This window comes from Setaria viridis, chromosome 5 (genome assembly GCF_005286985.2).
Source record: "Setaria viridis chromosome 5, Setaria_viridis_v4.0, whole genome shotgun sequence".
NCBI classification, from domain to species: domain Eukaryota; kingdom Viridiplantae; phylum Streptophyta; class Magnoliopsida; order Poales; family Poaceae; genus Setaria; species Setaria viridis.
In genome coordinates, this window is record NC_048267.2 from 9,492,710 (window position 1) to 9,515,716 (window position 23,007).

Below are 23,007 nucleotides of genomic sequence, written 5' to 3' on the forward strand. Positions count from 1 at the left end.
AGAATGCATAAAAATCACGAGTTCATGACAAATGAGCAAGATTATTGAAGGGATGGTAGCATCGCATTAATGTATAAACGTATAAGCAACAATTCAATATTGGGCAGCATAAATAGCGGACCAAGGAATTAAGATAGTGTTTGGTTCGTGCTAAGGTAATGTAAACGCAAAGGGAATCAGATTACATTGTATTTAGAGGTGGAATAGGTGATTGCCCTCTTTATTTGGTTGCACTCTGGTAACGTAATCAGATTACTGTGTGGGTGCTATATCTGATTACGGTGGGGGAGGAGAGGTAACAAGCTTGTATAGATATTATTTAGGTAAGGGATTCAATTACAGTGTCAATTGATTACAAACCACCGCAACCAAACATATGTAATGGGATTCGTTACCTTCAGTAATCAGATTACATTATATTTGAGCCAACCAAACCCTACCAAGTCAGTAAGTGCTATGATCTCAAGTTAAAAACGTCACTGCAACGCATCGAAGGCCGCAATTTTACCCTCACGAGGATTCGATGTCTCGTGCAATGACAACTTGTTAAAATTGACATGCCTACGTATAAATAGCAAATGAGACTCCATTGGTGCAAGAGACGGAGGAGGAGGAAAAATAAGAAAGAAGAAGAAGAAAGCAAGGAAGAAGAGATAAAGGTGGGAGAAGAAGGGGAAGAGTGCCCCTCCTCCTTCCCAGCTCTGCATCTGCCCCTGCATATACTTACAATACACAGAGAATACATATTTTTTTGCTCATGCAATGAACCAATGTGGTGAGAATTTTGTCTTGGAGGAACATGTTTCTTAGCTTATGATTAGTAGGTGTATGGATGAAACATGGACAACTAAGTTTGAGTAGGAAGTGCAAAAGATCTGAAAATATAGAGCTTTGGCGCAGATCAGACAAATATCGACGTTGGTTAGTCACGCCTTGAGGGGCATATAACAGTTAACATGGTTGTTGGTTTTGATTTCGAAATCAGATGTGGACATTTGTTAATCTAAGCCTCGAAACTAAGAGCAAACGGTTTGCGTTTGCCCATTTGAACCTTTAAAAATGGATGTGACGAGCTTATGTCAAGGCGAAGTTAAGTCACAAAGATGTCAGATCCATCTTATGTTCAAGAAAAAGTTTTACAAGTTTAGCCTTTGATAAGCATTTGGAGAGTGTGCTTTATAAACGGCAACATGTAAAATGTTGAAGTACATCAATTGGTGGGAGCATATGCACCCCTCGCACAGCGAAGCGAAATTAAGAAAAATAGGAAAATTGTTTAAGGTTGCTTCTAAAAAGATGACTTTGCATTACAATTAAAGAGGTGATTACGGTAAGTATTTGAGAGCATTGACTTTGCATCACGTGGCTACGGTAGGCATTTTGAGTTGCAAGAGGCACAATTGGCCCGGCACTCTTCTATCGTCAGGTGGCAGTTCTCTTTTCGAGAATCGTCCGGACAACAGTAGCAAGAGGTCCCTTCCTTATTGAAGAATCTGCACCAGGAACTGATGCAAAAATTCAAGGTAATCTTTCTCTCATATGATGAGGAGTTGGCAGTAATATCGATAGAACTATTGGCATCCATCAGTTGATGACGACCTACAATATTTTTTTTATCTTAATTAACAATCCTTATGACAGCAACAATAACAACAACGATCAGATATACTCACAGTGTACAGGGAATGCTAAGGGTCCAATAAGCATAGCAAACAAGAACATGATCATCATGATATTTCCCCTCATACTGCTGGATGCTTGGAATTGGACTATGTGAACGATAAGGAGAGAATCGGGTTGGATGTGAGCCGTGAGGAGGAATTGCTTGCTCATTCGTACACACATATATACTTATATAGTGGTAGAGCCTGACCAGACCTGCATTGGTTTGCTGATTTGGGTCATACTATATATGGGCTATGCTAAATGACTTCAATACTGCAATTACAGTGGCATAATCATTGATATGATGACCTTCCTATAATGTCATGAAATGTAAAAGGATTGTAAGTTACTAAAAGCTATCCACGTATTGATCGCGCTAGTATTTTCTAGTGCTTGATCCGGCTCAGCACTAGGAAGAACCGAACAAGTGTCAACTTTATTTGCCAAACACGTGCCTGATCCGAAGCTGCCACAACCAAATTTTAACGTGCAAACAGCACGAGATTCTGCTCATGCGTGACTACCTCACGGCTCAACCGGTCAAGCATACGAATCTGTCAATACAAGTAACAAAACAAGTAACAAGACTTCAACAGCACCTCAAGAATTGGCGATACCTCTGCAACCATTATCTGGTACAGAATATTGGAGTAGACCATACTTAGATTACATGATGACTCCTCACGTTAGCAACTAGAAAATGGCCAAGTCCAGCACTAAACAATAGCTCTTCTGCTTCACAGTACATAATCACCACACATTATCTTTGCTCTGTCAGCCTGGAGATTAAAACTAGAAGATGAGCAGCTCTTCTGCTTCAGATGACACAAGGAGTGAAGGGATGTTAACGAAAGATATTCAACTGTATGGGTCGTCGATGCAGAGCAGAATGATAGATGTGCACTGTATCAACAAGAGCGTAGATCACTATAAATGAGCAAGATTATCCAGATGGTGGTAGCATCACATCACCAATTCAACGTTGAGCAGCCCAAACAGCTGAACAAGCAATCGTGTAGAACTGCTGGAATCTCATCTTACAAACGGCACTGCAACGCAGCAAGCCACACAAAGCTACACCAGACAGGGACACAGCACAATCTGTACGCAGTATTAGTAATAAGCAGCTCTTCCTCCTATCGTCCCAATCATGCACAATGCACTTATTATCATTCGTAGCTACAACAACACTACTATCTGAACCTTCAGTGTCTGAAACAAACACAAAGACACCAAGCTGAGGCCAGACAGGAGAAGCCATGACGGTGCCTGCAGTCTGCCCTCTATGTGGTGAGGATGGGTGGGAGGTAATCCGACTTGGTGCCGAGGATGCGGGCACGGGTGTCGGGGAAGAACTCCATCCCCGGCAGCTCGGTGACATTGCCCTCAGAGTCAACGCCCATGGGGTAGCTGAGGAGGTGCCCTGGGAGGTCCTGCTCCAGGTCGTCACTCGAGTACAGGTCCCAGTACTTCTCGGCAATCTTGTTCACCTTCTGCACGCACTCCATGCTCTCCGGGTGTTGGAACACGTCATCCAACATGCCCAGGTGCTCGTACCACAGCGCCATCCGGAAGCCGTGGATCTGGCCACGTGCAGGCTGCCTGGTCGCCAGGTGGTACGGCTGGTACGCGCCCATGGCAATCTCAGAGTCCCTGGCGCCATCCATGGACCTCTGGTTGATGTTGGCAGAACCGATGATGATGTACTCGTCGTCAACTGGAACCAAAGAAGAGAGATTGTTACGGTTCAATAACTGGACACATTTCAAGCCAAGCAAGAACATATAAGCAGGAATTCAATTGTTCACTACTTTGCTATGAAGAGTAGCTGACTATATACCTTGAATTTCTTCGAACAATCAAGAAAAAAGTGTGAAATCTTTGAAGAAAATAGAACAATTGGTGCATAGGACATTTCATTCTTGAGATATTTGTTGGCTTTAGTTTATCTCCATTATAGTTCTACTTTAACAAAAGGAAAACATACTGCTCCAAACATATGTACGACAGAAATGTATGATTCATAACAACATAAAACATGCTCTTGAATCTTGATAAACAAAAGTTGTATAGTGTATTAAAAATCTAGATACTGACATCTAGTGTAATGCAGGGATAAAGTAGAATCGACTCGGTACCTATCATCATTTTGGTGTGAACATAGATCATGAACCTCCTAGCCTCCTGAGCCCGGCTGTAATCAGTATCAGGCTCTGGCTGTTCCCCAGGTTCGTACTCCCCCTCCTGCTTCACCTCACGGTTACCTAGGCAGAAGAAAGTGAGGTAATCCTTGGGGTTTGCTTCTATTTCCTTGGCCCGGAGAGCTTGTGTGATGTCAGTGTACATCATCTCCATTGTTCTCCTTTGCCAGTCAAGAATTGCCTGAACGGAAGCACTCTCTGGAACACCCTCAGGCCACATTGGCACCACAACATAAACAGTAAATCGTTCCCCAGCTTCAATCTTGCTGACAATCTTCAAGGAAAGCTCCTTCGGAATCAAGTGGAGAGCACCAATCTCTTCCGGCTTGATGCCTTCAGGCTTCCAGCAATATGAACTTCCAAGGAAGTACTGGTTTTCAATGTAGATGAAGTTCTTAGCCCTCCGGATGGCATGTATGTATGCATCCTGGATACTCTTGTCAATGATTTGATCCTTTCCACTCACAAGCCCAGCTCTAGCAGCTTCCTCTGGAGTCTCAGGGAAGCCAAAAGCAGCACCACCATCAATGGATCTGAAGAGCTGGACATTCCATGTTTCTCTGTCCTCCGGGAACATCACAGGAGAAGGGGGAATAATAATGTCAGAAAGATCCCTGAGACGTACAAGGAGGTTCTTACCACCCTGCTTCGTCCACCTCTGCTCAAAGTTGTAAAGAACATCCCAAGCAATTGGCCCTTCCAGCCGTGAATGAATATCATGCCACGGCTCCCTTGGACCACCTTTATTGACCGATGAACCCCCAAAGTTTGGCTGGTGGAAGTCATCATGATGGACTGTGTCAAGTGTCCTAAACAAGGAGTGATACTGGGTATCATATCTTCCATCGCAAAGGTCAAGACCACCAACGAAGCTGACAATCCTCCTTTGCTGGGAGCCCTGGTTTGGCATCTCATGGTCAACAACTACTATCTTCTGATGGTGCGTGAACATAGCTGCTATCTGGAGATCCTGAACAAAGCTGCCAGAATCATCAGGGTTGCGAGGGCACAGAACACAGTTGACGTCCGAGCCATGGAAGTAATTTGCAGTCTCCTCATCATGGGTAGCCATCAGGCCATCTTTCTTCAGCAAGCCAACTGAAGTCCTATCATCCCACACTAGCATGAGGACCCGGACACCTTCACTGGCCTTCCTCTTGAGCAACTCCCCAAGAGTAACATCACCTCCAGGTTTCGGCCTGTTGGTGTCCCTAACCAAGGTGATCTCAGTGTACACAGACCAGCCAGTGATGTAAATCAAATGCTGGGCATTGCTTATGGCATCAAAGATATCCTCCCAGCATCTGTGTGGCTCATAGTTGCCATCAGCAAGCGGGATCTTGGGAATAAAGTTGTCTGGGACATGAGCATCTTGGTACAGAGTAACCTTACATCCCTGCCTCTGCGAGAAAAAAGTGTAAGGAACACCAGGATACTTTGTGCTCCTCACACCTCTTGCCCAATTGCGGTCCTTGGAAACATCAAAGTACTGAAGCTTCACATGGATCTTGCTGTCACCAATAGGCTCACCGCCTTCATCACAGATTTCAAGCCACTTGTCAATCTCCTTACCATCGAGGAGGTCCTGGACAGGCAGGTGAGCCCTCCCAATCAGCGTGGCCCCAATGGGGTTGTCGATCTTGACGGTGAAGATGACATCGGCAGCGAGGTGGGCGCAGTAGATGTGGAACGACTCGTACCAGCGAGGGTTGGCGGGCTCGTTGCTGATCATCCGGGTACGCCCGACCCGGGTCTTCTCCAGATCAATGGTGGCATATATCTTGGTGGTGCCTTTGCCGACACCCACCGTGTCCTCGATCCCCTCCACAAGCTGACAATTGAGCATGGCGTGTTAGAGCAAGAGATATATTTATCAGATGACGTACAAGAGGCATGCGTGGATATGAGCTTGGGCAAAATTAATACAGTAATCTGGCAGCTAATCATGGAGTGATCGACGGTATATAAAGACAAATCATTATCAATTATTCGTTTACCGCTAATCACATCACTCATCTCGCGTTACTGAAGGCCAAGTTGGGCATGGAAGAAGAGGCTGCTCGAGACCGCAAGGGAGAAGGGGAGAGGAGTACCTTGCGGATGAACTTGGGGGCGCCGCCGGATGCGCGGTGCGGGTTGGAGAGCTCCTGGGCCTCGAAGATGGTGGCGTGGAGCGTGCCGTGGAGCAAGATCTGAGCCATGGCTCCCTCCAAGCGGTCCGCCTAACACCAGTCGCCTGCGCAGCAACAACGCACACTCCCACACAGGAGCGTAAGCGAGAGGACTAGACCACTAGGGACAAAAAGCCGGCAGCAGCTAGCGCACAGATCAATCCAGCCCCGCCCCGGCGGCGAGCGCAGGAAACGGAGATAAAAGACGGCACCGGGCAACGGCTGCTCCCGCCTTGCCCGGCCGAGACCAGAGCAGGAACAGTACACGGAGGAACCGCGCCGAAAAATGGGGGAACGGGGGCTGCCGGATCTGAGCGAAGCTGCAGAGCTCTGCTTACTAAGCAGAGGATAGCGAGAGGGTTAAGGGAGGGCTTACCGGTTCCGTTCCGGGCGGGCAGCGTGGCCGTCGTGACGATGGCGATGGCGAGAGGCTGTTGAGGATCGGGAGGGAGACGCGGGGTAGTGGATGGAAAGAAAAAAGGAAAGCGAGGCGGGGAAAGGAAAGGGCCGGCCGGGAAGCCGATCCGATCCGATCAAGCGAGATTATAAAAATGGCGGTGGATCGAGGGAGGGAGGAGTGGTGCGCGGCACCGCGGCAGCGAGACGCGGCGGACGCGGAGGCGGCCAGATGGGGATGATGGGATGAGGGGCAGGACAGTCTCGCGTTATTCTCCGGCGCTGAAAATCTGTGCACGGCTGCTAGACCCGCAGGGGCAGGGGCGACGCGTCCAGATCCAACCGGCGGCACTGCACGCGTCGTCTCCGCTGCGCCACAGATCCCGAGTAAAATAGAACGGGAGAACTGGCTGTGATGGGTACTCCATTGACCAATCAGAGGTCGGCAATCACCCATCGCGGCCGACGTGCGACGAGCGCAACCTGTGGGACTAATCAAGTCCACCTTGCGTGCTCCTAAATCCCCGGTTTTTTTTACTTTTTCTTTCCATAAACAAGCCGAGTTTTCTTACTTGTAATTCTTCTGGAAATCTTTTGTTTTCGAACTCGTACGCTCCGCGAGGCCAAGTTGAGATAGCCTCGGAGCTCGCAGCCTCCGCCCTCCCTTTTTTGGCGACCCCGACGCCGGCCAAGCACGCCACCTGCTGCGCTTGACTTCCTCGGTGGCTGTAGGGAATTGATCCGCCTCGGTCCCGGCTTCGAGAACGAGGAAACGGTGGCCATGGACGGTGGATTCCTCGGCTGCGGGCGTGCCGACGCCGTGACGGAGACAGTCGAGACGATCGCCTCTCGGGCTCGGGCGTCCACCACGTGCCGGCCTCGCCGCGCGCTGCAAGCTGCTCGATCGGCGAAGCGCCTCACGAGTCACGACACTGACCCCGGCTGAGCTCTCTCGAGTGCCACGGCATCTATCTTGCATCCAAGTCAGGTCGGGCGACGTTCCCGGCTGCCCAGGCCACCTCACCTGCTGTCCCTATCGCCACGGTCCATACTGCTAGTAGTACTTCATTAGCGTGTCCATATTATTGATGGATCGCGCGAGCATGTCCCGTGCCACATGGCTTAGCTAGGTTGGAACCGTATTCTATTACTGTGCGAGTTCAATGCTTGATTGCTAGGTCTAGTGATGGAGCCGCAGGGATTGATACTTTGATAGAGAGCCAGGGACCATATTGCTCCATCATGATATTTTTTTTTATCTATCGAAAGCCTTTAGATTACTGTCCGTCCATTTACACTCTTCCCGCTCATTTCAGCCATCGGTTTTGCCTACGAGCTTCTTGCCGCTAATCCTTCTTGGCATGAAATCTCCACGTGTAAGAGTGTGCATGACGGATGAGGGGGCCATTGCCCCCTGTTCATCCTACTATCTCCGTCCTTTAAACATCATCAAATCCGTATATAAGAGTTGATCTTACTGTGTTTACTACATTATAACATATCCCATAACTTTTTCCTCGTGCCAACCATCAAACAAGACAGTTGTGCTACTACCTTCTCATGTCAATCCTTTCGTTACGGTTCATATGCGAGTACTTTGATTAAAGACTATACTGTCAATTCCAAATTAATTAAAATCACATTTGCAAAAAAAAAAAACTCAGAAAGCCTGACACGTACACAAATGCATGATGTACAAGGACAACCCGACCATCTTTCTTGGACGCTAATGAATGAGTTGTGCTATCTGGATGATCAAACAGGAAATAGGTTTAGTGCGATTCCCACAGCACATTTATATAATCATATCACTAAGCACAAACATGCACAAAAAGAGTATGCACAGACCATTAGGGGGAGGGGGGCATTGCACCCTCTCCCTTGTCCCCTACTAGCTCCATCACTCTCATGTGCGTTGCACAAATCTGTTTGTTTCCTGAATACACATGGCGCTCCCCTCCTCATCCCGATCACTTCATCTCCTCACTCGTGCATTGCATCTCATTTGACGACGTAGTTTTTATTCTGATTCTAGAGTATGTCCCATATGACATGTCAGTGACTTAATATTTTCTTATCTTCCTCCACCACCGGCCCGCACTCATCTCTCCCTCCGCAGCTCTCTTCTCTTTCTCTGTCTCGGACGGCGGCACTCAAGCCCACCTCCACCCGGCGGCGGGATCCCCCAGCTCCAGCGTCACCACACCCTCGCCCCTTTGCCCCCACTTCGCCAACCCAGCTCGCTCCCTCGAGCCAACGCTGCCATGGGAGCTCGGAAGCAGAGCGTCACCGGGAGGCCGGCCTCCTCGTGCGCGAGGATGGCTCCGGCGAGCAGGCGCTGCCGATTCGTGCGGGGAGGAGCGGGATTGGCACGGTCGGCCCGTGCTTCGGCCATAGGCGGCGCCGCTGCCCTCCTCCCCGCGCTGGATCCGGCGGATCGAGCGGCCCGGCCAGCCCGCATGGCGGCGGGAGAAGCATGGGCGCCGTGCTGACGTTGAACCGCGCGGCGGCGCGGAGGGGAGGGGGCGCCGTGGCTGTCCTCGACGGTGGCCCAGGCAGCGGCGCTGAGGAGCAGGGGCCCGCGGCCGACCCCGACGGCGGCCCTTGCGGCGGCGGAGGAGCAAGGGCCCCGCGGCCGACCTTGACAGTGGCCCCGGCGTCGGTGGAGGAGCATGGGACGGTGGTGAATCCGGCGTGGCAGAGCATGCGCGGGAGAAAAACTGCCCAACGGAAAAGTAGGGAGGCGCCTAGGCACCCGTGGGAGACGGAAAAAAATTCAGTGCAGGAGGGCTGTAAAACATCTGACGCGTGTACAGGTTCGGGATCCAACAGCATGCGACGACGCTCGTGGCCAGCAGCTGATAGGGCCGCTCGCTCGGCTTGGCTCCAGGCGGGACGAGGACGCACGCGGCTCGTCTCGAGGTGTCGACACGGACGCGCCTCCAGGCTGCGCCTCCAGGCTCATATCTCCGCCGCGGCCGCCGTTCCGTCCCATCTCCCTCGTCTGCTGCTGTCTCGAGGTCCGGGCGTTCGGCCATGGCCTCGGCTAAGACACCAGTATTAAGAACTCACTAAATCAGGAATATGAATCATATCAGGAGGTCCATCAAGCTTGAGGTCAATCCGCAACATGCATCTTACTGATTCTAATCCAGCAGTCCAATAGCTATGAACCTCCAAGAGAATTAGTACGTTGTCATTAATGGAGGTTTAGTTTCCGCAATGGAATAAAAGTATGTTCTTTCATGTTCAGAGAAGTGATTCTGATAGACATGTATAAATTGTTTTAGACCAAAGTTCTAGATTAGCCTGGAAGAAAGTTTAGGGATTTCAAATCAAAATGGAAAGGGCACTGGTGGCGCAGCCAAAGCCATGTAGTAGGGGCTGGAGGGTGAAAGTGGGGGGCTCCCTACTCTAAGGTCCTGTTTGGGAGGAGGTTAGCCCTCTCAAATGGAGTGCTAAACTTTAGTATTGTGAGGTATTTGGGTGGAGAACTAAACTTTAGCACTTTGGTTACCAAAAGACTCTTTTAACATCGTTTACCTCCTCTCCTTTACCCCTCCCTTCCTCTTCCACCAGACAGGCGCAACATCTGCTCTTCCTCGAAGCGCGGCTGGATGCCGGAGCGGAGGTCGCGGGGCCGGCGGAGGCCGTGGGGTCGGGCGGAGGTGGGGTCGGGCGAGGCTGGCCGGAGGTGCCCGTCTCGCTCCCGCACCCGCCGCTCCCTACCGCCACCACGGGGGCCGAGCGCGCAGGAGCCGCTCGACTTGCGGGTCGGCGGCAGCAACAACAACAACTCAAGGTCAAAGGCCGTGGTGTCCCGCATCACCCGTCCCGCGGTCTCGGCAGCGGCGGCCAAGTCGGCGACCCTTGTCGAGGCGTTGGCGGAGGCGGCGCGGTCCCGCGGGTGGCGGGCGGATGCGGCGGCAGCGCGGCGGATGCGGTGGGGCCTGGCGAAGGCGTCGCGAAGGAGAGAGAGGGGAGGGGGCGGGGGGGAATTGGTCTATGGGGACCACTTTTAGCTCATTTTAGCACCCTTGGAGGGGTTAATGGATTATGGGGGGTTAAAGTTTAGCCCCCTGTGTTGAGCCCTCCTGTTTAGGAGGAAGGGCTAAAATCTAGCTAAAATAGGGGGCTAAAGTTTAACCCCCTCCCAAACACCCCCTAAGGATTCAAGACTTGAGTAGGGTTACGTTGGAGTGAGTTTTTTTTTTCTCCGGGTTAGGGGTGTATCCATAGGTCCACATCCATAAAGCCAACCATTGTAATGTCATAGTTTTTTTTTTACAATTACAAATCCCACCGACTAATTTATTATCGGATGTCCAGCCTACTGATGGCAAAAAATTTATAACATATTCTTCTAATATATATTATGATGTCTACTATTACTATGCATTATTTAACTTGTGCTTGGAGGAAAAGAAGGACAAATCTTCTTAAGGGGTAATTTGGTCCAATTAACATACTTGTGCGATTAAATTAAATAAAAAAATACTTTAGAGGTTATTTGTACTTTTGTCATACTTTTGGTGAATAATTTGGATGTTTTATTTTTAGTTTATCCGCAATTGTAAGAACCACGTGCTAAAACATCGTTGTGGATTTTTTTTTTGTCTGCTGAAAATCAAAGCGACAGTGGTGGTGGAAGCCCACTCATGCTAAGCCCACTGGTGAGAAACCTTCCCACCAGCTATAGTTCCGCATGTTCTTCACGGTTTGTACTAGGAGGTCTTTTCTAAGTTTTCTGTGACTGTTCCCATGTCCTGAATGAGTGATACTAGAACACCCTTTGCAGCATCAGCCTCTTACACCAGGCTACCATGGAGCAAACCACCTTGTATCATATACCGTACGTGTTTAAAATCCAAAATGGAATTCTACTGCTATCCTACACAGTACACAACAGAATTCAAATTGAAAAAGTTAAAAACACACATGGTTCAGCATATGAACTTGCGCTCCTGAGTCCTGACAGGCTGACAATGCAGCTAGTTCTTGCACGATACGGCAATAAGAGGGATCCATAAAATATGCAGGTCGTTCTGCATTACTACCTGTAAACCACATCTTTCAGTAGTGCATGATCCACTAGCTACTCCACTACGTTCACGGAATAATGGCTCTAGGGATTGGAGGATAGAGAGTTGCACAAGCTCAGCGACACTATATAACGAGCTATATCGGATTGCAGGACTGCCAAAGTTGGAATTCGATCTCGAAAATAACTCAACTGTTAAGACACTCAGTTTCCGACCATGGTAGCGTCAGAAATGGCAGCTCTTCTCTTTTTATTCACTTCTCTGCTGCTGAGAGGTTCCTTTGTTCACAGTCAAGGGCTCCAGATCGGATTCTACGACTCTTACTGTCCTGATGCCGAGGATATTGTGAGGTCTACTGTCGAACAGTACTACGACAAGGATGCCACCATCGCCCCAGGCTTGCTCAGGCTACACTTTCATGACTGCTTCGTTCAAGTTAGTTATATTCCCTATTTTTTCTGAGGAACAAGATTATTAGCTCTTAAGGATATTACTCTGAATTCCATGTTTTTGTTACCTTTTTCCCCCTACTAGTGCATACTTGACAAGCTGCATAACTAGTTATCTCGAATCTGAAATAGTCAAAATTTTAGACTGAATAATTTCAGTCTGACAATTGTGATGCTTACTTGGCAGGGTTGTGATGGATCAGTCTTGATTTCCGGAGCATCTTCTGAACGGAGTGCCCCACAAAATTTTGGTCTGAGGGGGTTTGAGGTGATAGATGACGCTAAATCCCAGCTGGAAGCTGTGTGCCCTGGCGTAGTGTCTTGTGCTGATATACTGGCTCTTGCCGCACGTGATGCCGTTGATCTGGTGAGAACATGTTATACCTTGACAATTCTTCTGTTTTATTAAGGTCAAAAAATTTTACCGTTTTACTGAGATTATGATGAGTGAATTGTTCTTCTGCCATGTAAGACCGGTGGGCCAAGCTGGTCAGTGCCACTGGGGAGAAGAGACGGCAGAATTTCATTAGCTTCTGGTGCTAAGGCCTTGCCATCTCCTGCCGATCCTGTATCTGTTCAGAGGCAGAAGTTCGCGGATCAAGGCCTGTCAGACCATGACCTCGTAACATTAGTCGGTAAATCTTCATCTGTTCATGTCTGAACACGTATTGCAATTCAGTCCAACGAACGATGCTAGCTTGTGTAAACTTGAGCTGTTGAGCAGGTGCCCACACCATCGGGCAGACGGACTGCCAGTTCTTCAGCTACCGTCTGTTCAACTTCACGGCGACGGGCAACGCGGACCCGACCATCAGCCCGGCGTTCCTGGCGCAGCTCCGGGCGCTGTGCCCGCCCAACGGCGACCCGGGGCGGCGGGTGGCGCTGGACAGGGACAGCCCCGGCGCGTTCGACGTGGCCTTCTTCAAGAACGTCCGGGACGGCAACGCCGTGCTGGAGTCGGACCAGCGGCTGTGGAGCGACGCCGCCACGCAGGGCGCCGTGCAGAAGTACGCCGGCAACGTCCGGGGCCTGCTCGGGCTCCGCTTCGCCTACGAGTTCCCTAAGGCCATGGTGCGGATGAGCAGCGTCGCCGTGAAGACCGGCGGGCAGGGCGAGATCAGGAGGAGGTGCTCCAGGATCAACTAACTTTATGATGAAGCGCTCCGCTATTAGGGGGTGTTTGGGAAACACCTCCTAAAGTTTATAGGACCCGTCACATCGGATGTTTGATACTAATTAGGAGTATTAGACATAGACTATTTACAAAACTAATTGCACAGATGGAGTCTAATTCGCGAGACGAATCTATTAAGCCTAATTAGTCTATGATTTGACAATGTGCTGCTACAGTAAACATGTGCTAATCATGGATTAATTAGGCTCAATAGATTCGTCTCGCGAATTAGTATAGGGGTTCTGCAATTAGTTTTATTATTAGCTCATGTTTAGTCCTTCTAATTAGCATCCGAACATCCGATGTGACACTCCTAAAGTTTAGCACCTCATATCCAAACACCCGCTTGCAGTGTCCGTGTGCGAATCGGAACTGTTTGGCACGTCGTGCTTCACCGGGGACAAACAAATTGGCTCCGGCCTGTGGTGTTTGTTTGTTTGTTTGTTCTTGCCTGTCACTTTCTTTCCTTTTTCTGTATCTGAAGGCACCCTGCATAATTCGTCCAACATCCTGTGCCTAATCGCCGAGCATGCGCTAGAGCAGTCTGTGGAGCGGACTCATTCTGAATGTATGTGAATCAGTGCATGTAAGTTCGCGCTGTAGCTTGACAATGGAAGATGCGTCTGTAAGATGGAATGCTTTATCGAATACAATCGAATGCATAATGACAGCAAACAGCCAAAAATGGTGTGCTTCGCCGGTTTGTGACTTGTGAGCATCGTACTATAATCGTTATTAAAACTCTTAAGAGAGCATTTAACAGCAAAGGGCATTTGGTCTAGTGGTATGATTCTCGCTTAGGGTGCGAGAGGTCCCGAGTTCAATTCTCGGAATGCCCCAATTTTTGATAATTTTTCCTATCTTTTCTATTTCCTTTTGTGTACGCCTTTTTAATCCTCTAATCCTTCCTTTTCTTTTTGAATCCATCAAAGTGGATTCATAACCATCTGTCCCCGTTTTTTTCCTGCTAATATTTTTTTATTCCTTTGTGTTTTCCCCGTATAATCCATAACCATCAATGCCCATTGCCTAGTTTTTCTCATTCCATTTCTTCCACGAAACGGTGGAATCCATCGTTCTGTAACGGTACTGGCGTACTGGCGCTGATGCATGATGAAGAAAACGACGCTTGAGACTTGTGGATCACCGAGAGCCACTTCGCACGTGACATGTCCGGGCATAATAATGCAGTTCGTAGCGCTGACACAGACGTGTGGGCCAGCAATAAGTTTTCAATTTTGGTAGATGAACACTTCTCTATCAATGCATGCTGGGCAGTAATGCCGGCCGCTTCCCAAAAAAAAATAAAATTGGCAGATGCGATGAGATGTTTTCCAAACGAAAAGAAAAAAAAAGAACAGTTTCAGATCAGGTGACATGGCGTCTCCACGGTCCACGCAGCTCACCTTGAGAGCTGCTGCCTAAACATAACACGCCCGACCAAGAGCAAACCAACCACCGCGGCACCACTTGTCCAGTCCGGCCTCGCCAATCCGATCCAGCAGCCATGGCCTCCCGCTGCCGGCGGTCGCAGAGCCCCGCCCTGCTCGCGCTCGCCGTGCTCTCCTGCCTGCAGCTCGCCCTCCCCGCCGCGTCGCAGCTGTCGCCGACGACGACCCGGCCTCTCCCGCGCCCCACCGCCACGACCACGACAACGACACCGCTGGAAGCGGGTAGCGGAGAGGTCGCCGGCAGCGGCGACATAGGCGGCGTCGCGGGGCGCGCGTGCACGTACACGGTGCAGATCAAGACGAGCTGCTCGTCCCCGCGGAGGTCCCCGGACGCGGTGAGCCTGGCGTTCGGCGACACGTACCGGAACGAGGTGTACGCGGCGCGGGTGACGCCGGCGCGCGGGTTCGAGCGGTGCGCCAAGGACACGTTCAGGGTGACCGGGCCCTGCGGCTACGGCGTCTGCTACCTCTACCTCCGCCGCACCGGCGGCGTCGGGTGGACGCCCGAGTGGGTCAGGGTGTACGAGCCCACCTCCAGCACGCCCTCCACCTTCTACTACGGCGACCCGCTCTCCAACGGCGTCTGGTACGGCACCAACCGCTGCCTCCGCCGCGGCGCCGGTGGCGGCGCCTCCTCCGAGCCTGTCGTTGCCGCGGCGCAGGCGCTGCGACTGTGACGACGGCCGGTGAGCGGTTTTGCCTGCACGCGGTGGATGATGATGCAGGGGCAGAGAACCTCCCGTGGCGCTCCTGTTCTGTCTTGGTGTGATGATTGGTGGGGAACGGGCGGCGTTTCGGAGAAATCATTTGGGTCGCTACTATTTTTTCTATTTTTGTTGTACGGTTGGGTTTCTGCTACGTATGCTAGAACTGTGGCCATGGTAATCCTGATCGGACTTTGTACTTTCTAGCAATAAAACCGATCCAAGAAAGAGATTTCCTCTATGATAGAAGGGTACGAAAGCCTACGAAGGATTAAATTGAATATCTTGCAGAATCTAAGTTTCGAAGCAAATCGATATTCCGTTTGTTCCATCGTTCCAAATTGTAGGTCGATATAGGGTATGTCTAAATGTATAATAATATTTATGAATTTAGAAAAATCAAAACAACTTAGATATATTAATTGATGTATTAGTGTTGTTCCTGTATTCCATGCTCTCAGCTCTCTCCAAGTGACCCTTGTTTTCGTATGAATGTCTCCAATCCGTTCCAAAATGGCAGCCATTTTGTTATCGGAAATGTCTAATCGCGACAGATACAACTTAAGCCAGTCAAATTTTGGACGGCGTACAACATAAATTCTTTTTTACCACGGGCACGTGCGTGCTGATGGGCTGCTGTGCAGCTGAGAATAGGAAAAAGGAAACGGCCCACGTCTTGAGCTGCTGGGCCACTTGCTGGTTGTAGCCGAGCGATCCAACAGTCGTGTTTGGATACGCTTCTTCTAATCATGTTTGAATTATAATTTATTTTTTATAAAGATTTTCTCGCCTCTTGTTTTTCGCTTCTCGTAGTTCAAATCTCTGAAACAACTTACCACATAGCCAAGAATCAGTGGAAATAAGTAAAGCATTTGGCGGGATTCTCGTTTATTTCCACCGATAAGCCGCTTATAAGCAGAAACAAACGGACTCAACAAAATCCTATTTCATGTCTAAAAAAAATCCTATTCCATTCTCATGCTTCCCTGCCTTTAAAGGGGTTGCCATTTTGCTTCTGGAAATGCGTGATCACGGCAGATGTGTGACCAAATGTGCTCCGATATAGGAACGCCATATCGGAGGGAGGAGACAAACCAGCGGAACATTCTCATTTCCATATATAATAAATCACTGCTTATTTAAATCACGTCAAGATGGAGATTTAGTATCTAATCACCGGTTGATATCAAACCGTGATCCTCACCTAGTCACCTGTGTTTCTCCCTATAAAAACAGTATCTTTCACCCCATAAAGCTCGTCCATTTTGTGTGAAAAAAAAAACAAATGGAGACATCTGCAGTAAGGCATATCATCATCCTGCTGCTTGTGCTGCTGGTCCTTCGATCATCAGCACTAGGCCAGAATCAGATCTACAACGTCCTCAACTTCCATGCGCATGGGGATGGCAAGAGAGATGATGCACAGGTAACAGCACGAACACCATTGATTGAATTGAATCGCTTGCTTCTGCTGCAATCGTGTCGCTTCTTGCATTTCTGATTCCCCTCCGTCCTCCTCACTGTCGAAAAGGCGTTCTTGGCGGCGTGGCAAGCGGTTTGCGGCGACCAGCGCACGGCGATCATGGTCGTCCCGGCAGGAAGGACGTTCTTGCTGAACCAGGTTTCGTTTCAGGGTCCCTGCAAGTCACCGGTCACAGTACAGGTAATTAACACATTGTTTGGCCATTCAGAATGATTAGCACAGGAATTGAAACACACCAGCTGAGCTCGTAATCTGCAGCTGGATGGCAACGTTGTGGCACCAAACCACATTTGGACAAGAAAATCTGCCAACCTCCTGACCTTCCTCGGCGTCGACGACTTGACGATGGATGGTAATGGTGAGATCGACGGCCAAGGCGCCATCTGGTGGGATTGCTATAACCGAAAGGTAGGCTGCTTCAGGCTCCATCGTATACCAGTTGCATACTTGCATTTCTTCATCTGATTCTTGAAAACAACCTGACATGTTTCTCACTTTGACAGAGATGCGACAACCGCCCTATTGTAAGTAGACACGCAACATTCCCTTCAATTTAGTTCCAAACTAGTCAGGCAGACATGTAACTGTGTGCAACTCATGGTGTGTTGATGTAAATCAGTTGCTGGGTTTCGCACGGTGTAACAATCTAAAGGTGAGGAGGATACATCTGAAGAACAGTGCAGACAAGCACATGACCTTGTTCCAGTGCAGCCAGGTGAGTGTGGACAACGTCTCCATAACTGCCCCAGCTGATAGCCCCAACACAGACGGCATAACTGTTGCATTTTCTAACAACACCTACATCTCCAACTGCTCTATCCAAACAGGTAAAAACACTTTCCCTGTGTGTAATTAGAACATTGCAATATAGTATACGAGTATGTAACTAAATCGACAATGAGTCACACAAATGAATGCTGACATTGGGCAAATGCAGGAGATGACTGTGTATCAGTCCTATCATTCACCAAAAATGTTACTGTCACTACCAGCAGGTGTGGGCCTGGTCATGGCATCAGGTAAGAACACATGTCCACTTGTACAGGCATCTGCCTTATATTTTTTGACCAGCTTCTCTAGTAATCTGCACTGTGCTCAATTTCTAATCTTATGTAGTGTGGGGAGTCTGGGAAGATCTGAGACAGCGATGGTGGAACAAATTACGGTATCTAATTGCAGCTTTGTTGGGACTATGACTGGTGTGAGGATCAAATCCTGGCAGGTAATGAAGATTGAGTTAAATGCATTTCATTTGTGATGAGATTGCATTGCATACACCTTGTATATATATGCTCTATGTAAACCATAGGCCACACCAGCTGCATACCATCTAATGTATGAAGTTATGAATGCAGGGTGGGAAGGGCTATGCAAAAGGATTCCTTTTTGAGAGCCTCAACATGACTGAAGTTCAGTATCCTATTGTCATTGACCAGTTCTACTGTCCACAGGGAAATTGTCCTAGAAAGGTCAGGCATGCTAAACATATTATTATGCTTATTGTTCAGTAGATTCGTTCGCTAAAACAAAGACTGAAATGTAACTGCACTTAACTCTGTTTGTAGCACGGTGGTGTGGCAATAAGCGACGCAAAATTTATCGACATCCAAGGGACATCCTCCGAGCATGAAGCGATCAGATTACTGTGCAGCCAAAGTGTTCATTGCAAAGACATCTATCTCAGTAACATTAACCTCTCTTGGGTGAATCATACTGCCCCAGCAAATGCCACTATTTTGAACGCCCATGGAACCACTGAGGGCATAGTGTTACCAAGAATACAGTTTTCAAACACTTTGTAGCTAATACTCTTCAGTGCTATCACTTACAAAGGAGCACTGAGCTAAATTTTTGCTTAGATGAGTGCTTTGTACACAGGTAGTACTAAACTACGTTATGATCCTATCGATGGTTCATGCTACATCATTTATGCAGATTATAGATATCTAATCATATAAACTAGGTATCAAGGTCTTGGTGCAGCAATTCACAATATCTCACATGCTTCCGTTTCGGATCGGCCAAACACAATGTATCTGTTGTTTGCAACATTGTCGTACGCGAAGTCCCTCAGTAACCTAATTATCGCAACAGAATCAGTATGAGTGATTTTCATCTGTGCTGTAAAATCGATTAATTTTGTTAAACAAAAACGAGGTGTACACAAATTAAGCTGAGCAGGGAGAGGGGAAACTTACAGAGGGACAAACTTGAGGAAGATTGCGAGCTGAGGGAAGGGCAGGTTGAGGTACTCCATTATCCTCAGCACTGCTTCAGACTTGATGTAGGACCTGCAAAAACCATAGTAATAAGATAAGATTACCACTTCATACATAAACAACCAAGCAGCATACTAATCAACAATTCTTTTCTTTTCCGTTTTTTTTAAATTTTGAAACGACTAATCAACAATTCTTGAAGAAAGCTTATGGTTGGCCACCTATCCTTCTCGACGAGAACAACGCTGGAGATGTCGTCGGGGGATCTTCCTGACCTCTGCAAGAGCTTCCTCCCCGACTCGCTCTGCAGGGGCACGTACCTGATGCTCCTGTCGGTTGAAATTGCAAATCCATCAGCTGAAGTGCTGAACGCATCAGCAACTCAAATTGCCCAAATGCTGATCGAGTGATCAGTGGCACGCCAGGCGTGAGAATTAAGCAGGGCGGATTTACCTGTTGTGGTCGTGCTCCCGCACGAACCGGACGCCCCCGTTGCAGAGGTTGCACACGCCTGCACACAGTGACGCAGAGCATGAGACTCGCAGATTGAAGATTTTCGTAGAAGAGAGTGAGTGGAATCATGGACAGGAAGGGAGCAGGGGTCTTCGGCGAGCACCGTCGAAGAGCATGATGGGCCTGGTGTCGGAGGGCTGGAAGAACTCGGCGTCCGTGGCCGCCTTCATGGAGTCCTCCGCCCGAGCCCCGGCGGCCGCCGCCGCCGCCACCTGCAACCTCGGCCACCGCCCTCCTCGTGCGGCGGCTTGCGGCGGCTGCCGCCGCGGCAGGAGGCCGTGCCGTCGGTGGAGCGGCAGGGTGGGCGACGCGTAGTACCAGGAGGAGCACTGAGCGGCGGTTGCCATCGTCCTCGGCTCGGCTGCGACTGCGAAGCGCTGGGGTTGCGAAAGATTTGCCAGACTCCGGACTACGGAGACTGGAGAGTGGAGAGAGACGTGTGGTGGACTCCACCCCAAGAGCTTGGTGCACATGCTTCGACGTGGCGCGTCCAAGCAGCTCATAAATTGTTCAGTAGGAGTAAATAAAAGGGATAATCAGATAAAAGAGTACACAAAATCCTTCCTAGGCTAATTGTTGTTTCCAAAAGTGCCGTATTATCTTGAGAACTTTAATAAGTAGATGCATGAAATAACCCTCCACAATGCAACACCTTTCAGTTTCATCTACTGTAACTTTCTTAATAACTCTAATGCCGTGGCATCGCATTTAATGATGACTTTCACTGGAAGTAGCCTTAGAATGTGCAAGATTGAACTAATTTATTGACATTCTTGCATTTTAAGCTGGTTTTATTTGCATCGCCAGAGAGCAAAGATCTTGTCATATTTACAGTCTTTGCATAAATTTGGTCAAGGAAAGGTAATATGCGAGGCTTAAGGCTTCAAATTAAGATGAAAATTTGCATCTGCACCAGACAGACAGGCAGCAGGCTTGTTAACAAAGCACCACCAGGCTTTGTCAAGAACATTCAACTAACACAAACAAAGCCAGAGAAACAAATAAACTGGCTGTCCAAAATCTGAGGAGATCATCATCATACATCAGTCGATGAGCTCACAGGCACTGCCATGAGAATGCAGTCAAACAAGAACGCGTGCCATCTATCATGCACGCGGTATTAAACAACACTAACAGAGCACAACAACAGATGCTTGTCGCTGGATCTTTTTATTAAGCCTGCTGCTCTTCACCATCTTTCACTTCTCCCCTCTCTTCCGCGGCAGCGGCCATCAGCTCATCGAATTTGTCGCTCTTCCCCAACACTATCTCAATCTGAGGGAATTAATGCCAATGTCAGTTCAATTCGCATAACAGGGAAAATCACATGCATTTAAAGATGTGGAATGAACAAATCGGCAAAACCAAATAGTTCACACTTACCTTGGCCTTTTGGAATGGGCGGCCTCTAGATTCGTCGTTTATTTCCACAGTAGATGTTCTAATCTCTATGGAGAACAAAACACGAAGGGAAAATTCAGAGTGCAGAACAATGAATCATGTGAATGTACGCACAAGCAGGTTGGTTGAATATCTAATCAACAGGGAAAAAAATGAGAGAGAAGTTCTTACTCTTTTCAATAGCAAACCCATTATTCTTCAGAATCTCCGCCACGGTCACAACTGTCGCTATGGCTGGAAACAGAACAATCAACTTGGTTAGCTTTGCCTGAAACAGTACTCTAGTGCAGATAATCAGGTAACAAATGGCAATGGACTAAGGTTTATTTATATATCAAGAAAAAAATATCAAAATACACCAAGTACAACATGAACAGTCAGTCTATGGAGCAAGCAGAGATGATTGAAGTGCGCGTGGTTAGGTCCTCTATGTAAGTGCAAGCATGTATTTCATAGAAACACCACTAGGGTTTTGTGACCGATGATTATGGTTGTTTTCTGCATCTCTAGTGGCTACTTAGAATATAGTTGGATTGAAATAAAATCCTCAGAATCAAATTCCAAAATCCCCCAACATAGTTCTTGGCCAAAACCCAAGCGGACATGGCTATCGGATATGAAAATATTGTGCCTCTGTCTGTGATTACACCAGAAGATGAGAGCCATTTAATAACTAGAGCAAATATCACCTGAGTGTATAGTTGCAGCACTTATTTGAAGCTGTGCTCCAGCGTGTTCTATCTATTAACATGAGATAAGTGCCGACAAGAAACACCAAATGTCACATACAAGAGACATTAGGGTTTAGCAATAACCAACACAGATCCAACATTCAGACACAAGGACGGCGGATTCTTGCATCTTGCACATCATAATATGTCAGCATACTTAATAGACTAAATTCAAGTGGACGAGGAACCCATTCCGAGCACATCTAAACCTAAAATCTTTACATAACGACGTGAGCGGAGATGCCTAAATTACTCCATCACTAAATCGAAAATCAGACAGAAGGGCGAAGGATTGATATAGAGGCTCACCCATTCCGAGCGCGGAGAGCTCAACATCGCCGTGCTGCTGCATATACCTCTGCAACCAACCAACCAACCATACCAGTCAGGAGTCATGAACCGGAGGGCAGGAAGACCACGGAAGGAGGCGTCTAGGGCAAAGGGAGCAGCCGTACCTTGGCGAGGTTGACGTAGAAGAAGAGGGGCTTCTTGGTGTTGGACACCTGGATGCGGTTGCTGCTCCCGCCGCTGCCGCCCCTCTTCTGCCCCTCCCCGCCGTTGCCGGCGCCTGACGCCGCCGCATCCCCGGCGACGCTGAGGTTCTTCACGCCCTCGGTGATCTCCTCCACCACCATATTCGCTAGCTACCACACCGCACCGCGCCGCCGCCGCCGCAACCGGATCGATGGATGGATTGGTTTCCTTCCTGTGGTGGAGCGCCGCCTCCCTCTCTCTCGTCTCGTGTCTTCTCGGCGTTGCGGCGGTTGTTTGGTTGGGGAGGCAGGAACGTGTAAAAGACGAGAGCCCAAGCGGCGTGGTCCGGCCCAACGCCCGCCCCCCGCGCGTCCTTTTCTGGCGGGCCAAGCACCATTACGTTTTGGCCCGTAGTTTCCTCGTTTCGGCCCAAGTGGATTCCGTAGCCGGGAGCCTACTGCAGGAGGAAGCGGCCCACGCGCGCGGCATTGCTGGCAGAAGAGAAGATTCCACTCGCCGGCGGGCCGCCGGCACACGGCCGGCGAGGGCCGCGGCTCTCCGATGATCCACCACGGTGTGCGTGCACGAGGGGAAAGCGACAAGTGGTCTCGACTCTGCTAGTGGTTGGTGTCACTTGGCGGCGGCGCCGCGGTATCGGTCAATGCTTGTTCACGGGTTGGTTTGAAACCGTTGAACCCGTACCGGACCAGATGTTTGCATGGGTTTCGTCTGGTTTCTGGTTCCAACCCGTATGTGCAGAAGCAGCTTGAGTTCACACGGTTAGAAATTGTGAAACCAGGTAAACCTATCTCAGTACCTGCATCTTATCCTGCACCTCCGACGGCAGCAGTAAAGAGGATAAGATGGTCATGAACTCGCAAACACATCATCACATCAGCCGTCCCACTCGCACCCTGCCACCAGGCCGCCACG

At 49.0% G+C, this 23,007-nt stretch overlaps 6 protein-coding genes and 1 non-coding gene across 7 annotated transcripts; 4 read left to right on the forward strand and 3 right to left on the reverse strand.

Annotated features, from left to right (window-relative positions):
* Positions 1-2,640: 2,640 nt before the first annotated feature.
* Positions 2,641-6,769, reverse strand: LOC117856068 (phospholipase D alpha 1). Its single transcript, XM_034738489.2, has 4 exons — positions 6,414-6,769; positions 5,960-6,102; positions 3,804-5,697; positions 2,641-3,382 (listed from the first exon to the last, which is right to left on the reverse strand). Exons 2-4 carry the CDS (start codon positions 6,065-6,067, stop codon positions 2,949-2,951), a joined length of 2,436 nt encoding a protein of 811 aa, XP_034594380.1. The 5' UTR covers positions 6,068-6,102; positions 6,414-6,769; the 3' UTR covers positions 2,641-2,948.
* A 4,843-nt stretch (positions 6,770-11,612) lies between these two features.
* On the forward strand, positions 11,613-13,604 carry LOC117855623 (peroxidase 25). The gene is made up of 4 exons (XM_034738011.2): positions 11,613-11,910; positions 12,112-12,291; positions 12,397-12,559; positions 12,649-13,604. The coding sequence occupies exons 1-4, from the start codon at positions 11,692-11,694 to the stop codon at positions 13,068-13,070; spliced, it is 984 nt and encodes a 327-aa protein (XP_034593902.1). The 5' UTR covers positions 11,613-11,691; the 3' UTR covers positions 13,071-13,604.
* Positions 13,605-13,865: 261 nt separating this feature from the next.
* Positions 13,866-13,937, forward strand: TRNAP-AGG (transfer RNA proline (anticodon AGG)). The gene has a single exon. It is a non-coding gene; the product is annotated as a tRNA-Pro (tRNA).
* Positions 13,938-14,444: 507 nt separating this feature from the next.
* LOC117855073 (embryo-specific protein ATS3A) lies at positions 14,445-15,494 on the forward strand. The gene has a single exon (XM_034737347.2). It carries the CDS (start codon positions 14,606-14,608, stop codon positions 15,224-15,226), a length of 621 nt encoding a protein of 206 aa, XP_034593238.1. The 5' UTR covers positions 14,445-14,605; the 3' UTR covers positions 15,227-15,494.
* A 1,044-nt stretch (positions 15,495-16,538) lies between these two features.
* LOC117856208 (polygalacturonase) lies at positions 16,539-18,538 on the forward strand. Its single transcript, XM_072293911.1, has 9 exons — positions 16,539-16,679; positions 16,785-16,916; positions 16,995-17,144; positions 17,240-17,260; positions 17,305-17,563; positions 17,674-17,755; positions 17,853-17,958; positions 18,092-18,205; positions 18,302-18,538. Exons 1-9 carry the CDS (start codon positions 16,539-16,541, stop codon positions 18,536-18,538), a joined length of 1,242 nt encoding a protein of 413 aa, XP_072150012.1.
* LOC117857992 (DCC family protein At1g52590, chloroplastic) lies at positions 18,417-19,867 on the reverse strand. Its single transcript, XM_034740939.2, has 5 exons — positions 19,572-19,867; positions 19,409-19,466; positions 19,177-19,284; positions 18,935-19,027; positions 18,417-18,814 (listed from the first exon to the last, which is right to left on the reverse strand). The coding sequence occupies exons 1-5, from the start codon at positions 19,813-19,815 to the stop codon at positions 18,724-18,726; spliced, it is 594 nt and encodes a 197-aa protein (XP_034596830.1). The 5' UTR covers positions 19,816-19,867; the 3' UTR covers positions 18,417-18,723.
* Positions 19,868-20,335: 468 nt separating this feature from the next.
* LOC117857993 (uncharacterized protein At2g34160) lies at positions 20,336-22,376 on the reverse strand. Its single transcript, XM_034740940.2, has 5 exons — positions 22,056-22,376; positions 21,910-21,958; positions 21,041-21,103; positions 20,852-20,916; positions 20,336-20,743 (listed from the first exon to the last, which is right to left on the reverse strand). The coding sequence occupies exons 1-5, from the start codon at positions 22,233-22,235 to the stop codon at positions 20,642-20,644; spliced, it is 459 nt and encodes a 152-aa protein (XP_034596831.1). The 5' UTR covers positions 22,236-22,376; the 3' UTR covers positions 20,336-20,641.
* Positions 22,377-23,007: the final 631 nt, after the last annotated feature.

Coding starts and splice junctions, on each gene's coding strand:
- LOC117856208 (XM_072293911.1), top strand. CDS start 16,539: ATGGAGACATCTGCAGTAAGGCATATCATCATCCTGCTGCTTGTGCTG. Junction 16,917..16,994: donor AGTCACCGGTCACAGTACAG/GTAATTAACACA, acceptor CGTAATCTGCAG/CTGGATGGCAACGTTGTGGC. Junction 17,261..17,304: donor GATGCGACAACCGCCCTATT/GTAAGTAGACAC, acceptor GTTCCAAACTAG/TCAGGCAGACATGTAACTGT.
- LOC117855073 (XM_034737347.2), top strand. CDS start 14,606: ATGGCCTCCCGCTGCCGGCGGTCGCAGAGCCCCGCCCTGCTCGCGCTC.
- LOC117857992 (XM_034740939.2), bottom strand. CDS start 19,815: ATGGCAACCGCCGCTCAGTGCTCCTCCTGGTACTACGCGTCGCCCACC. Junction 19,467..19,571: donor GCCCATCATGCTCTTCGACG/GTGCTCGCCGAA, acceptor CACTGTGTGCAG/GCGTGTGCAACCTCTGCAAC. Junction 19,285..19,408: donor CGGGAGCACGACCACAACAG/GTAAATCCGCCC, acceptor TTCAACCGACAG/GAGCATCAGGTACGTGCCCC.
- LOC117855623 (XM_034738011.2), top strand. CDS start 11,692: ATGGTAGCGTCAGAAATGGCAGCTCTTCTCTTTTTATTCACTTCTCTG. Junction 11,911..12,111: donor TTCATGACTGCTTCGTTCAA/GTTAGTTATATT, acceptor CTTACTTGGCAG/GGTTGTGATGGATCAGTCTT. Junction 12,560..12,648: donor TGACCTCGTAACATTAGTCG/GTAAATCTTCAT, acceptor GCTGTTGAGCAG/GTGCCCACACCATCGGGCAG.
- LOC117857993 (XM_034740940.2), bottom strand. CDS start 22,235: ATGGTGGTGGAGGAGATCACCGAGGGCGTGAAGAACCTCAGCGTCGCC. Junction 21,104..21,909: donor GCTCTCCGCGCTCGGAATGG/GTGAGCCTCTAT, acceptor TTCTGTTTCCAG/CCATAGCGACAGTTGTGACC. Junction 20,744..20,851: donor GCCCATTCCAAAAGGCCAAG/GTAAGTGTGAAC, acceptor TAATTCCCTCAG/ATTGAGATAGTGTTGGGGAA.
- LOC117856068 (XM_034738489.2), bottom strand. CDS start 6,067: ATGGCTCAGATCTTGCTCCACGGCACGCTCCACGCCACCATCTTCGAG. Junction 5,698..5,959: donor CCCCCAAGTTCATCCGCAAG/GTACTCCTCTCC, acceptor CTCAATTGTCAG/CTTGTGGAGGGGATCGAGGA. Junction 3,383..3,803: donor TCACACCAAAATGATGATAG/GTACCGAGTCGA, acceptor CTTTGGTTCCAG/TTGACGACGAGTACATCATC.